The sequence below is a fragment of the Suricata suricatta genome, chromosome 5 (genome assembly GCF_006229205.1).
Source record: "Suricata suricatta isolate VVHF042 chromosome 5, meerkat_22Aug2017_6uvM2_HiC, whole genome shotgun sequence".
Taxonomy (NCBI): domain Eukaryota; kingdom Metazoa; phylum Chordata; class Mammalia; order Carnivora; family Herpestidae; genus Suricata; species Suricata suricatta.
Window position 1 is genome coordinate 152,957,643 of NC_043704.1, and position 15,624 is coordinate 152,973,266.

The 15,624-nt window shown below is 45.0% G+C and overlaps 1 protein-coding gene across 1 annotated transcript in view; it reads left to right on the forward strand.

Moving 5' to 3' along the window:
* Positions 1-15,610, forward strand: part of SCN11A (sodium voltage-gated channel alpha subunit 11) — an 88,481-nt gene extending 72,871 nt beyond the window's left edge. The window contains exons 24-26 of the mRNA XM_029938789.1: positions 5,679-5,779; positions 11,129-11,399; positions 14,576-15,610. Coding sequence (XP_029794649.1) covers positions 5,679-5,779; positions 11,129-11,399; positions 14,576-15,606 — 1,403 coding nt within the window. The 3' untranslated portion in view covers positions 15,607-15,610. The remainder of the gene's footprint in view (positions 1-5,678; positions 5,780-11,128; positions 11,400-14,575) is intronic.
* The last annotated feature ends 14 nt before the right edge of the window (positions 15,611-15,624 follow it).

Consider the following 15,624-nt stretch of genomic DNA (forward strand, 5'->3'; position numbering starts at 1 on the left):
TTATATCCATGTATTTAATCATTTGTGAGCTTATACACTTTTTCAGATTGATGGCTGTTTCTCCCTTTGCCTCTTTTCAAAATGGAAATTGCCTTTTCTTAATGTTTTTATATATTAAGACCAGTTTGTGACTGCTTCTTACGTTTCTATAATGACATTTTTTATTTACAGGCATTTAGTATTTGTGTGAGGGTCAAACTCCCAGGCTTGTCCTTTTTGGCTTCTTTCCTTGCATATAGGGACTGAATCCCCCCATCCTGTAATCAGGTAACTAAGTATTCACCTTTGGTTTCCTAATTGTTTTCATGGCACTTTTAAATTTTTCTTGAATTCTTATAATCTACCCAAAATGTATACTGACACTGATTAGCCTTTTTATTTATTAAAAACATTTTTAATGTTTATTTGTTTTTGAGAAAGAGAGACAGAGCATGAGCAGGGGAGGGGCAGAGAGAGAGGGAGACACAGAATCCGAAGGCAGGCTCCGGCTCTGAGCTGTCTGCACAGAGCCTGACAAGGGGCTTGAACCCATGAACCGTGAGGGCATGACCTGAGCGAAGTCAGCTGCTTAACTGTTGGGGCCCCAGGCGCCCGTGATCAGCCTTCTCATGTCTGCTGGGAGGGGCTCACGCGTCCTTCTGTAACCAAATCGCTGTGATTACCCAGAACGGTGTGGTGTAAAGCGTCCCCTCCGTGATATGCAGCTTGATTGCAATCAGTCCCTACGATTTGGGTGTCAGGCCTTGTGATTTTAGATTTAACTTACATTTGAGATCACTGTTTTGATCAGGCCATGGCCTTTTGTCTTGTTTTGTTTTACTTTTTATTATAGAAAATGTCCAACATGCACAAGGGTATACTACAATGAACCTAAAAGGCGCATCACCTAATATGTTTGCTGACGTAAGAACATTTTTATAGGGACATCTGGGTAGCTCATTCGGTTAGGCATTCGACTTCAGCTCAGGTCATGATCTTAGTGTTCGTGGGTTCGAGCCCCACATTGGGCTCTGTGCTGACAGCTCGGAACCTGGAGCCTGCTTCAGATTCTGTGTCTCCCTCTCTCTGCCCCTCCCCCGCTCATGCTCATGCTCATGCTCATGCTCTGTCTCTCTCTCTCTCTCTCTCTCTCTCTCTCTCTCTCTCTGTGTCACTCAAAAGTGAATAAAGCATTTAAAAAATTAAAAAAAAAAAGAACATCTTCATGGCATCTCTGCTGTCATCCAATCCGCCACCAGAGTTTTCAATAGAGCAAATGACAGCACGTCATATGACAGCACATCATTTCACCCACAGATATTTCAAGACATGTCTCTTTTGAAACATAACCACAATTCCATCATCACACCTAAAAAGTTTAACATGAAATCTGTAAACTTGTCAAATACCCAGTCAATATTCAAATTTCTTTGAGTCTTTCCTTTTCTTAAAATATTTATTTTTCCATTCTCAATTGATATTACAGCTTGTCTCTTTTCAAATCAGGATTAAAAGCAGGTCCTCCCGCTCAGCGTCCTTGCCCCCTGGAATGACAAGGTGTCCTGGGCGAAGTCAGGCCACTCCAAGAATCAGCCATTTCTCCGAGGAGTTCTGCGCTTTGAGGGGGAGGTGGTACCCCAAGATCACAACCTGGAATGCTCACTGTTGTTGCTCCGAGGCTCTTTCCACGGACAGAGCCATTCAGATTTAGGACTTGGAGGAAATGTAGATGGGAATGTGAATACTGGTCATGTTTTTTTTTTTTTTTGTCTTTTTTGCCTTAGTGGATTTTTAAAAAAATAGTTTATTGTCAAATTGGTTTCCATACAACACCCAGTGCTCTTCCCCACAAGTGCCCTCCTCCATCACCTCCACCTCTTTTCCCCCCTCCGCCTTTCCCTTCAACCCTTCGTTCGTTTATATTATTCAATAGTCTCTCAGGTTTTGCGTCCCTCTCTCTCCCCAACTCTCTTTCCCTCTTCACCTCCCCCTGGTCCTCCATTAGGTTCTCCTGTTCTCCTGTTAGACCTATGAGTGCAAACATATGGTATCTGTCCTTCTCCTCCTGACTTATTTCGCTTAGCACGACACCCTCGAGGTCCATCCACTTTCCTACAAACTCGAAATGGATGAAGGACCTGAATGTGAGATAGGAAACCATCAAAACCCTCGAGAAGAATACTGGTCATTCAAGTTGAGAACTGTAAGGTTTTCACTTAATCTCTTCTCTAATAATAACGTGGGTCTCTTCTCTTCCACGCCGAGAAAACCGATTCTCGTGGGCACAGGAAATGATAGAATTAAAACTGTCCATACTCACTTCTGTTCTGTGCCCCAGCACACACAGGGCAGTCTCAGAATAACAGTGTTGGCCCACACGGTCATGATGCGTACGGTTGCTGAAGACCCTTAAATCTGCCAGCCAGCCAGAAACAATTCGGTTAACTTCTAGGGCTGCATTTTTTTTCACAAAAATTGTTTTACTGCGGTACAATATACGTAACATTCGCCACCTTAACCGTTCTTCTTGTGCAGTTCAGGGGCATTAAGTGCATTCCTGACGTCATGCAGCCATCCCCACTATCCATCCCCACAACTCTTTTCATCTTGTAAAACCAAAACTCTATCCCAATCCAACACTGATTCCCCTTTTCCTTCCCCTCCCCCAGCCCCTGGCAGCCACCATCCCGCTTTCTTTTGCTATGAATTTGACTGCACTAAGGACCTCATAAAGGTGGAAGTGTACAGTATTTGTCAGTTTGTGATTGGTTTATTTCACTTAGCATCATGTCTTCAAGGTTCATCTACGTTATAGCCTATTTCAGAATCTCCTTTTTAAGACTGAGTAATATTCCATCGCGTATTTATGCCATGTTTTGCTCATCCGTTCATCTGCTGATGGACAGTGAGGCAACTTGGCTTCCACATTTTAGCTGTTGTGAATAGAGGCGCTGTGAACGTGGGTATGCAAATACCTCTTCGGACCCTGCTTTCAATTCTCTTGGGTATACGTCCAGAAGTGGGATTGTTGGATCATATGTAATACTATTTTTAAATTTTTTTGCATTCCTTTTTTTTTAATAGTTTATTGTCAAATTGGTTTCCATACAACACCCAGTGCTCTTCCCCACAAGTGCCCTCCTCCATCACCACCACCTCTTTCCCCCCTCAACCCTCAGTTCGTTTTCCGTATTCAATAGTCTCTCAGGTTTTGCGACCCTCTCTCTCCCCAACTCTCTCTCCCTCTTCCCCTCCCCCTGGTCCTCCATTAGGTTCTCCTGTTCCCCTGTTAGACCTGTGAGTGCAAACATAGGGTATCTGTCCTTCTCTGCCTGATGATTTTTTAATTTTTTGATGAACCACCATACTGTTTTCCACAGAAGCTGTACCGTTTTACATTCCCACCTACAGTGTAAAAAGGTTCCAATTTCCCTTCACGCTCCCCAATGCTTGTTTTCTCTTTCTCTTTATTTTTTGCTGTAGCCATCCCAATGAGTGTGAGGGGGTATCTCATTCTGGTTTTCCTTTGCATTTTCCTAATGGGTAGTGATGGTGAGCGTTTTTTTTTTCATATGCTTATTGTCTGTTTATATATCTTCTTTAGAGAAATGTCTGTTCAAGAACGTTGCCAGTTTTTGAGGGTTGTTTCGCTTGTTTATTTATTTAGGGTATAGTTGACACGGGCTATGACGTTACTTTCAGGCTATCACGTAATGACTTGACAGGGTTACACGTTGCGGTGTGCTCCGACTGCGGCTCCCGTCCGTCCCTCTCCAACACCACGACAGCAGCGCTGACTGTATTCCTTACGGTGTGCCTCTTACTCCCGTGACTTGTTCATTCTGTGACTGGGGGCCTGTATCTCCCTCTCCCCCTCACCCATTTTGCCCACCCCCACCCTCTCCTCCCCCTGGCAGCCATCACTTTGTTCTCTGTATTGTGGGTCTGATTCTCTTTTTGTTTGTTTGTCCATTTGTTTCTTAGATTCTGCATAGGAGCGAAATCATATGGTATTTGTCTTTCTCAGTTTGACTTATTTTACTTAGCATAATACCCTCTAGACCCATCCATTTTGTCATAAATGGCACAAACTCATCTTTATGGTTACATAATATTGCACACATGTGGCACACCACACGTCCCTTCTGTTTGGTGTTTATTTATTTTTGAGAGAGAAAGGGAGAGCGCTCCGAGGAGGAGCAGAGAGAGAGGGAGGCGGAGGATCCCAAGCGGGGTCTGCGCTAAGGGCAGAGAGCCTGATGTGCGGCTCAAATTCATGAACCCTGACATCATGACTTGAGCCTAAGTCACATGCTTAACTGACTGAGCCACCCAGGTTTCCCTTCCTTGCATTTATGTTTTTGATCTTTTTTGAGGTATTTTTTGTGTATAGTATTTAGTAAGGATTTACCTTTATACTTCGTGCTGGGAAAATCGGGGTATCCAGTTTCTCCAAGCCCATTGTTGAGAAGGCTGCTGTAAGGCTGCATATTTTTGGTCCATTCTGGTAACGGTGAAAGTTCAAATCCTGCACTGTCCTCAAGGCAGGCCCGGATTTGCAAATTATCAGGGAAGACTGGATTTTTACCCAGAGTCCGAACTAAGTTTCCTACTATCTTCCACTAACAGTCAGATTCTGTTTTCTTCTTCACCCTCTCATTGGTAGCACGGGGGGAGTCCCAGATTCATGCAGGTGCCTTGACATAAGCCCACTGCCTTTCTCCCCATGACCCCCTTATACTTATTAAGGCCCAAGATTCTAGTTTTTTTTAAGTTTATTTATTTTTGAGAGACAGAGACAGCACGAGCAGGGAAAGGTCAGAGAGAGAGAGGGAGACACAGAATCTGAAGACAGGCTCCAGGCTCTGAGCTGTCAGCACAGAGCCCAATGAGGGGCTTGAACCCACGAACTGTGAGATCATGACCTGGGCCAAAGCTGGATGCTCAACTGACTGAGCCACCCAGAGGCCCCACCAAGATTCTAGTTTTAGAGACTGACAAATGCTCTTGGCAAACAATGGCTTCAGGCTAATTTAGTACTCTTTTTTTTATCACTATTGATTTTTCAGACCCTGGAGATTTATTTTCCTGTCTTTTGTGCAAGTTTAGCTGTACATTTTAAAAGAATTCTGTTCTAATTTATCCATCATTTCTAGATACTTGACTCTCAAATTTCCCAGAAATGGAAATTCTTATTCATGTTCTATTCTTTCTTGCTCAATAGTGAGAACATTTAAAGGTCTCTAGTGGTTGTTGTTTTCTGAGAATTGGTCTGAACAAATCTTATGAAACCCTGTTAATAGTGGTATGTGCATTTATTTATTTGAGAGAATTTTAATTGCCACTCTGTGAGAGTTTTTGTTTAAATTTTTGATACTAACTTTTCATTGTATTGTGGTTTGATTTATGAAACCTGAACTATAGTCAGTTCTGTTTGCAAAGGGTATGTAATCTTTGTTCATATTCTAAAAAGTAAAACAGAGCTGATAAAAAGTTACATTATTTTCTTATTCCTTACTTTAAACCCTGTTACCTTTCAGCCTCCCTTAGAGCCCTGCCTCTTTGGTTTCCGGGTGGAATTTTAGGATAGAATGTAACATAACTTTGAAACTGTTTCTGAAAATTTAGAACTTGTTCCCCCCGCTTCCCCGTCAAAAACTGTTAATGATAATTAGCTCTCATCTTCTCCATATACTTAGGTGGTGAAGATATTTTTATGACAGAAGAACAGAAGAAATACTATAATGCAATGAAAAAATTAGGATCCAAAAAACCTCAAAGACCCATTCCAAGGCCTCTGGTGAGAGCAATTGATTTGTTCTAAATACATAGATCTATTACGTGGTCTTGAGCTCAGATGTCTACAGTGCCATCCTCCTTTATTTTTTTAAGTTTCACACATTGTCTAAGAACTCAACAACAATCCAGATGCACTAGTGTCCAGCTCAAGTCTTTAGAGAAATTAGACATTCAATTCAGTAATAAGAACTTGGGCAAAAACTTTCACATGCTTTTTAGTAAGCGCACAGTAGGTGTTCAGCATATACTCCTTGCAATGATGTGAGCTTAACAGTTTGTTTTAACTAAATCTTTCTCTTTTTTAAATTTTAAATTCCACTGTCGTTAACACACAGTGTTACATTAGTTCCGCGTGTATAGTATAGTGATTCAACACCTACATACGTTCCCTGGTGCTCATCACGACGAGGGCACCCCCCCTTTTTTGTTTGTAAGTTTTTTTCTCTTGAAAGAGACAGAGAAAACACAAGTGGGGGTGGGGCAGAGAGTGAGGGAGAGAGAGAGAGACAGAGAGAGAGAGAATCCCGAGCAGGCTCCACAGTATCAGTGCAGAGCCCAATGCGGGGCTCAAACTTACAAACCATGAGATCATGACCTGAGCCGATATCAAGAGGTGGACACTTAACTGGCTGAGCCCCCCGGACGCCCCAGGACAAGTGCACTCCTTAATTCTCGTCACTTATCTCACCCACCCCCTACCCACCTCCCCCTGGTAATCCTCAGTGTTTCTCTGTAGTTAAGAGTCTCTTTCTTGGCTTGTCTCTCTCACTTCCTCTTTGCTCATTGGTTTTGTTTCATAAATTCCACATACAAGTGTTACCATATGGCATTTGTCTTTCTGGGACTGACTGATCTCACCTAGCTCTAGCTCCATCCATGTTGTTACACACAGCAAGATTTCATTGTTTTTTATGGCTGAGTAATATTCCACTGTATATATCTATTGTGTATATCCATCTTTATCCGTTCATTAGTTGATGGACACTTGTGGCTGCTCCCTTAATCTGGCTATCGTAGATAATGCTGTTAGAAATATCAGGGAGAAGGTGCCCCTCTAAATTAGTATTTTTGTATTCTTTGGATAAACATCTAGTAGTGTGACTGTTAGATCTTAAGGAAGTTCTGTTTTTAAGTGTTTGCGGAAACTCCGTGCTGTTTTCCGCGGTGGCTGCCCGGGTTCGCATTGGCACCGGGGTGCAGGGGGCTCCCTTTCCGCCACACCCTCACCGGCTCCGGCTGTTTCTTATGTTGCTTATTTTAGCCATTATAACAGGTGTGAGGAGATCGCTCACTGTAGTTTCGACTGAATCTTGACCAGCACAAACTGTATTTATAATATCTTTTACCAGCCTTTTCTGGGGTGAGGTCTAGCTCAGCATCCTGGCTTCCCCCTCACCAGTATTTTTGATGACATTTCTATATTGAGAGTTGACTGACTTTTTCTGTAAAGGGCCAGAGAGTAACATTTCAGGCTTTGCAGGCCACACGGTCTCCGCCACCCTACTCAGCTCTGCCATGTAGGACAACAGCAGCCGTGGATTCCATAGAACTAATGTTCATGATACAGGATCATCTTCTAGGACAACTTGCTGTATAGACACTGAATCTTGGATTTCCTTAATTTTCACACGTTGAAATTTTATTTTTCTCTGAGTTTTCCCCCAAACATTAAAAAATGTAAAGCCCATTCTGAGCTCACGGGCTACACAAAAACCAATTGTGGGCCAGATCTGACCCCTGCTCTCTGTGAATCTTGCTTTATCAGGGACTCCAGGGCTGTCTTAGGTTTGCAGCTTAACTGAGGACCTGGGGCGTGGGCACACCAGGTTATAAAGAAACGCACTATCAGAGTTGGTAGCGCTGACAAGTGAGTCTGAAGGTGCTCGAGACAGGCAGGGTCAGTGGGGGCTGGAAAGTTCAGGGAAGAGGGGCTTGCTCTCTGAAGCGTGGGGAGGGTTCATTTGAACCCGAGACCCCAAATGATCAAAGGTATGTTTCATTTACTGCTATTTCCATGACGCAGAATCGAGCCTGGCGTAACGTGCATTGTCAATAATTATTCGTTGAATGAAAGTTTATGTTTTAGGGTCCACACAGAGTCCATCCCGCTGGGATTAAATATTTCCATTGCACTCAAAGCATCTGCGAATGTTGGGCAAAGTGTTTAGAAGTCATACAAGGAAGCATTTTTTACCGAGAGGTTAATGATGCAATTGTATTTGGGGAGGTTCTTATTTGAACCTGAGCCAACAAAAAAGACAAAGAATTTTTATTCACATGCGCACGCCGAGCGTCCACTGAGTCAGCACTCGTTGGTCCTACGTTTGAAATTAACTGAAAGACTCACCAGACACAATGTGCCCCACGTATTTGCCTTTTTATCTCATAAAGGATGTGAGGCAAGCAAGGCAGCGCATGGCCAGACAGATGTTGCAAGGACGCAGATGCAGCTTCTAGGCCTTTCCGCCGCACTGGGCACGCGGCGAGGGTCGAGCTTCCCGTGAGCTTGGGCCGCCGCCAGCTCTGTGCTCGATCTGCGTCTGATGGCGTGTTTGTCACACGGGTCGCCTGCGGTTCGGTGTCGTGCCCTCCTCCCCGCGTCGCTGCAGCTCACCAGTCGGAGCTTCTCAATGTCCCCAGTTAACGCATCACGTGTATCTAACTTCTGTGTTCCAGAGCGCAGTGTTGCAGGAGATGAATACATATTCCCCGTGCCCCTGAGTTTGAGTGAAGACTTCACGTCAGCTGTTAGCACTTAACCTGCAACTTTATCTCCCTACTGACGTTCTAAAAATTTTTTTAATGTTTATTTATTTTTGAGAGAGAGAGAGAGAGGACAAGCAAGCATGAGCCGGGGAGGGGCAGAGAGAGAGGGAGACACGGAATGTGAAGCAGGCTCCAGGCTCTGAGCTGTCAGCGCAGAGCCCGACGTGGGGCTCGAACCCACAAACTGTGAAGTCGTCACCTGAGCTGAAGTCCGGCTGCTCAACTGACTGAGCCACCCAGGCGCCCCCTCCCTGCTGACTTTTTTTAATCTCGAAAATCTAAAATGTTATCTTTTGGCCTTTGGAACAGATGAACAGCAATTGCAGGAGGAGAAACGTTAGCTGTTTTAGCCTGAGCAGTGAGGCATTTTCTTTTTAACAGTAGAGGAAGGGGCCTGGGGTCATTTATGATTCTTCCGGAACCGTCCACACAGTGGGGCTTTGTTACTGGTTTAAAAATGATACTGAGGTGTGGGATTCCCTGCCCATTCTAAAGTGATAGCAAGTGCTTTTTGATATCTACCAATTTAGGTCATTTGTATTCTTGCTCTCCTCTGTCTAAAGGTCAGAGTTGAACTCTCCCTTACTTTTAATTCTTGCCACTCACTGGGCTTTCGTGGAGAGCACCCTTTTCTCCAGTTCCTTTCTGACTTCCCAGATGCATTCACACATAGCAAATGCAATTGACTTCCAAGTTTCTTCTCCAGACTCCTTGATAAAAGCTGTAATGATTCTGGGAATCTGGTGAAATTGGGAAGACACCAACTTCCCTGTGGTGTCCTCCAGGACTGTCCCTGACCGCTCTTCTCATGGTCCCGGCTCTTCCTGACCGATACTTTCACTCTCGTGGTTTTCATTCACATCAGTCCTGGAGCCATTGAACCCACGTCTGCACCCCAGCTCCGTATCTGACCTCCATACCCCCCCTTCACCGGCCCAAGGCCGGTCTTAGCATCCCCCCTCCAAAATTCCTCGTCCTCTGTTGTCCGGCTGCCTTCCACCGGTCAGCTCATCGTTTCCCCACAGCCACCTCCATTCAACCCTCTCCGACTCCTTCTGCACTTACCTCCCTCTTCGCTCTGAAACCCAAATGCTTAGCTCTCTCTCCACTATGACCACCACAGCCAACATCATCTTTTGCCCGATGACTGTAACAGATGCCTAGGGTTCTAACAATGATTCTCAGGAGTTTAGGAGTTTTCTAAATAGATTAGTGTATGTGTATTTTGATTAGATGATAATATAACATAACATACCTTGCTATAGACATATATTGTAAAACAATCAGTTTATAGTCAAGAATGCCACGCAATAGTAGTATCTGAGTTTCTGTTTAGGAATGGCTCTCCACTTAGGAAGGGACAAGTGGTGCTTCATGGCAGGTAGAGTCCCGAAAACACGGCGGAATGACTGGGTCACTTCACTGCATGTGCTGGATTAGGTGTGCAGCTCGGGCCAGAAGCTGAACCAGAGCCGGCACGTTCTGACCTGTGAGCAGTGTGGCCACCTGTGTACCAGCCAACGTGCAAGTTCACCATCAATAATGAAATGGAATAACTTTTCTATTTCTGTTTTTAATAATCATTACCTCGGGCACCTGGGTGGCTCAGTCAGTTGAGCGTCCGGCTTCGGCTCAGGTCATGATCTCACTTTTCGTGAGTTTGAGCCCCGCGTCAGGCTCTGTGCTAACAGCTCAGAGCCTGGAGCCTGCTTCAGATTCTGTGTCTCCCTCTCTCTCTGACCCTCCCCTGCTGACACTGTCTCTCTCTCTCTCTAAAATAAATAAAAACGTTAAGAAAAAAAAAGCTTTAAAAAGTAATCATTACCTCATAATCCCATTTATCTAGCCTTATTTTCAAGTGAACCAAATGTGGAAAATTGGTCATTTAAGAACTGCTTGAATACAGAGTTTGGGTTAAGTATAAGGTCTGATTATTCTGAATGAATGAATGGAGCCTTGGGGATGTTAAATCCGTTTTGTCTAACGCACTTATGTGAGCAGGTATTTTCTGTGTTAATGTTATTGAAGCCAAAGTAAAGAAACAGATGAAGTATAGAGACCAAAGTTCATCATTTTATTATTAAATCCAGCATGAGCTGTTTTATTTCAGCAAAACATCACCCATCACATCAAAGTTATGTTGTTACTAAAATTTTTTAATTTTTTTTTTGTTTTAAAATGGAATGAGAGCTATAAGCCTACAGTTTAGAAGCAGCATGTAATTACATTTAAATGAAAATGTATATGCAAGAATTCCTTGGTGTTCAGAAAGGGCATTCATGTTTTAAGAAACTGCTTTGATTGTAAGGGAGGTCAGATTCTGCGGTGTGTGTCTTTTTTATGTATATGATTTCATTCTTTTTTAAAATAATAGTTTATTGTCAAATTGGTTTCCATATAACACCCTGTGCTTCTCCCCACAGGTGCCCCCCACCATCACCACCTCCCTTCCCCCTCCCCCTTCTTTCCCCCCTCCCCCTCCCCCTTTAGCCCTCGGTTTGTTTTCGTTATTCAGTAGTCTCTCATGATGATTTCATTCTTATGATGCAAACTGATCTGAGATTCCTTTGTCTCCCCCTCTCAGAATAAATGCCAGGGCCTCGCGTTTGACCTAGTCACAAGCCAGGCCTTTGACATCATCATCATCATCCTCATCTTCCTCAACATGGTCTGCATGATGGCTGAATCGGACGACCACTCTCACGACACCGAAGTCTTCCTTGAGCGTCTCAACCTGGCCTTCGTGGTCATCTTCACAACCGAGTGTCTCATCAAAATCTTCGCTTTGAGGCAGTACTACTTCACCAACGGCTGGAACTTATTTGATTGTGTGATTGTGCTTCTCTCTATTGTTAGTAAGTACAGTCAGAAGCTAGAGGGGCTTGAGTCTGAGCGCTAGAAGCAAATCTTACCATTTGGTAGTATGTCCAACTATCCACAAGGCAACAAATTAGGCTTAATGTGGTTTCTGAAAAAATGGACAGGTGTGCTGATGTGATTCTTGACTGGGAAGTTGCTAGGAGATACAGAGCAATTTTCATTCCCTTGACGGTTTACATGATTGGAATGGAGAATTAAATAAACATTCAGGTCCATTTACTCAACGGAGATAGACAAAATTAAGATGACCTTAAAGTGTTTGTGGGGGTACCTGGTATATGCACATCACTGAGTCCAAGTTCTGCCTCTCCGGTGCAGTCATAAGCTGTCAGGAGCATCTTTCAGTTTTAAGGATTTGGCACTCAGTTCCCATGGTTTTCGTTAGTTCAAAATCCATGTGGACGTGAGATCACAACCACTGTGGCCCTGAGGCATTCCTAAGCCCTCCCGCACCTCCCGTACAGGGCATCCATGACCCTCCCGCACCTCCCGTATGGGGCATCCGTGGCCCTCCCGCACCTCCTATACAGGGCATCCATGACCCTCCCGCACCTCCCGTACAGGGCATCCGTGACCCTCCCGCACCTCCCGTACGGGGCGTCCGTGGCCCTCCCGCACCTCCCGTACGGGGCGTCCGTGGCCCTCCCGCACCTCCCGTACGGGGCGTCCGTGGCCCTCCCGCACCTCCCGTACGGGGCGTCCGTGGCCCTCCCGCACCTCCTATACAGGGCGTCCGTGGCTTCCAAGTCTGGGCTTCCAGGAGTGTGTCAGAAGACAAACGGTGCTTTCTCTTGATTCCATATCCCAAGTTAACCTAAACCACAGTGTGAACTATGCTAGTCCCTCTGCTTGGACCCCATTCACCAACCAGTCTTACTCTATAACCAGTATATATTTTCTTACTATAAGCAGTATCTCCTCTCAGATTTGTGGAAGAAGAATAGAGGAAAAAAGAGTTGTTTCCATATACATTTTATAACGCACATACACACATCAACTCTGAACTCAAACTCTTCACGGCTGAACCGTAAGCGTTAGCCCTCTGGGTCTTTGCAGTTTGCTTTTAACCAAACGGATAATTTGACTTTTTATAATTGTGTGGAACCACCCAGAGGCCATTCTCATAGTTCAAAAAGCAGTGAAGATAATGAAAACCGATTTCACGAGTGGAAGCTTTTGTGCTTTTCAGAAAGGATGCATTGAACAGATATGCGAGATCAAAACATTTTGGTTCCTATCACGACAGCAGCATGCAGGTGTTCCCAAGAACGAGAAAATGGTACAGATGAGCTTCTGTTCTGGCTTCTAAGCCATGAAACTTATGTAGATGAAGTTTAGCAACAGATCCTTCCACACGCTTACAGTGAAAAGGATCGTTTATCTTTATCAATCGATTCCAATCCCAAGTCCTGGTGAAACTGACAGCAGTAGTGAAGCTAGAAAATGGTGGTAGAGTGGGTCCGGGGCAGCCCCCGGAGACCTTGGAGGGCGCTGCCTCTGATGGCAGAGAGCAGCTCATTCATTCCACTGCCTCCTGACCTCCTTCCAGGGGGCGCTAGCCCTTGTGTTTGTGGAAATACCGCTTCCTTTTCTCCGCTTAACAGCTAGCTGCTAGGCAATTGCAGTTACACAGCAGAACACTGGATAGCATTTTGCTCCAGTGGATAAGAAAATCTGCACTCTGAGCCAATTCCCACTCACCAACGTGGGCAGCGTTTTATACGCCTTTGCCAGTAGATCTGCCACCCAGCACTAAGCCTGTACACTTTCCCAAGCTCTTGCCCAAGCTTTTGGATAAATACAAAACAAGTGTGAGTCAAAGTGAATCTCTCTAGGAGTTAACAAGGCGGTTGACGTATTGAGCCTTACTCACCTTACAGAGTCAGAAACAGAGACATTAACTGCACACCAAGCCTCACGGTACACAGAGGAATTGAGCCCAGATAAAGGACGGATGACTGTGGGCTCAATTAGTTAAAGAAATATTCATGGAGAAGGTGGCCTTCAAGGGTGGACCTCCTCCGGTTGTTGCTAAATTGGAACTTAATAAATTCCACATCTCACCATCGTTGGCTGCAAAATTAACATATGAATTCAACGTTATTGGCAACAGGGCAGTTAGTGAAGTATATTGTCAACTAGTTCCCTTTAGTCATTAGGTGAAGGCAGACGATTCTGGCTGCCCGTCGCCCCTAATAACCGTAGAGGACCACCCCCGAGGAAGAGCGAGGCCACAGCTCGGAAGGCAAGCATGCTCCAGCCATTCTATAATATTTAGGCCAAAATGTGAGTTGTTTCAAGTCCTGTATCATTCGCTTGCAGAGCAGGCGATAGAGAACAGGGTGACATTTAGGCCAGACATTCCGCTGTTTGCGGAAACCTCTGCTCAAGATGCTATTTTGCCGGGGAGGGGGAGGGGTGTCTACAACAATAAGGAAAGTGTCTCCAGTCCCTGAAGGTTTTGAGCAGATCCCAGAGTCCTTCCTTGGGGTGAGCATGCTGACGCATGGGAGAGCTCCATGACAGCTTCCGCCCGGAGCTGAGCCTCCCAACACCGCCTCCTTCCAGCCCTGTGCTCCCCTGTAGCAGGCTGTGTTCAAATTCCCCTACCCAAACAGGAACCTGCCTTTTTAAGGAGTTTTTGGGTTAGAGGTTCCACAGCTTCTGATGACAGCTCAGGTTCAAGCCAACCTTCAGTAGCAGACATTTCTCCCTACGCTCTACTCTGAAGGACTCCATCCTTAGTTTATGTTTTCCATCGCCATTTCCAAGAAGTATGGAAAACTATTATATTCATTATCCCATGAGTGACTTTCAATACCCAACATAAGAAATATACTTCAAGTGTATGAGATAACTCACAAAATAGCCTTTTATAAACTGCATTCTCTTTCCATTCCTTGGGTGTCTTCAATATTTTAGACATCCTCTTCCATCTAAAGTCCCATCCTAAAATTGTACGGTGCTTGGAAATTGTTTTCCAAGTTAAGGCACAGATAGACATTTCCCTGATACTGGTAAACGGGCTGTGTGTAAATTACAAAGTACCGAGAAAAGTTGGTCACACTAAGTCTCCAAGGCAGGGAGGCAAGCTGGATCTGAAAGCAGTGTGCCTGCTGGAAATTAATCGACCTGCCTCCTTCTTCTAAAGGTGCGATGGTTTCTGCCTTGGAGGACCACCAGCACATTCCCTTCCCTCCAACGCTCTTCCGAGTTGTGCGCTTGGCCCGGATTGGTCGGATCCTGAGACTCGTTCGGGCAGCACGAGGAATCAGAACGCTCCTTTTCGCTCTGATGATGTCCCTTCCCTCTCTATTCAACATTGGTCTTCTACTTTTTCTGGTTATGTTTATTTATGCCATTTTTGGTATGAACTGTTTCTGCAAAGTGAGCGCAGGGTTTGGAATTGATGACATATTCAACTTCAAAACTTTTGTTGGCAGCATCCTCTGTCTCTTCCAGATCACCACCTCAGCAGGCTGGGATTCCCTCCTCAGGCCCATGCTGCAATCAAATGATTCGTGTAGCCCTAACTTAGACAGCCGTCACCTCCCTGCCATAGCCATAACCTACTTTGTCAGCTACATCATCATTTCCTTTCTCATTGTTGTCAACATGTACATTGCTGTGATCTTAGAGAACTTCAATACGGCCACGGAAGAAAGCGAGGACCCTTTGGGAGAAGATGACTTTGAAATATTCTATGAAGTCTGGGAGAAGTTTGACCCAGAAGCAACACAGTTTATCAAATATCATGCCCTTTCTGACTTTGCGGATGCCCTTCCTGAGCCTTTACGTGTGGCGAAGCCAAATAGATTTCAGTTTCTAGTGATGGACTTGCCCATGGTAAGTGGAGATCGCCTCCACTGCCTGGATATTCTCTTCGCGTTCACGACTAGGGTGCTTGGCGACTCCAGTGGCCTGGACAGCATGAAAGCGATGATGGAGGAGAAGTTCATGGAGGCCAACCCTTCCAAGAAGTTATACGAGCCCATAGTCACCACCACCAAGAGGAAGGAAGAGGAAAAATGTGCTGCCATTATTCAAAAGGCCTTTCGAAAATACAAGCTGAAGATGTCCACGTGTGACTCGGAAGACAGGCCTCAGTCCCCACTCCAGACACTCTGCAATGGAGACCTCCCCAGCTCCGGGGTGGCTGAGGGCAAGGCCCACTACGACTGAGACCCTACCTCCACCCTT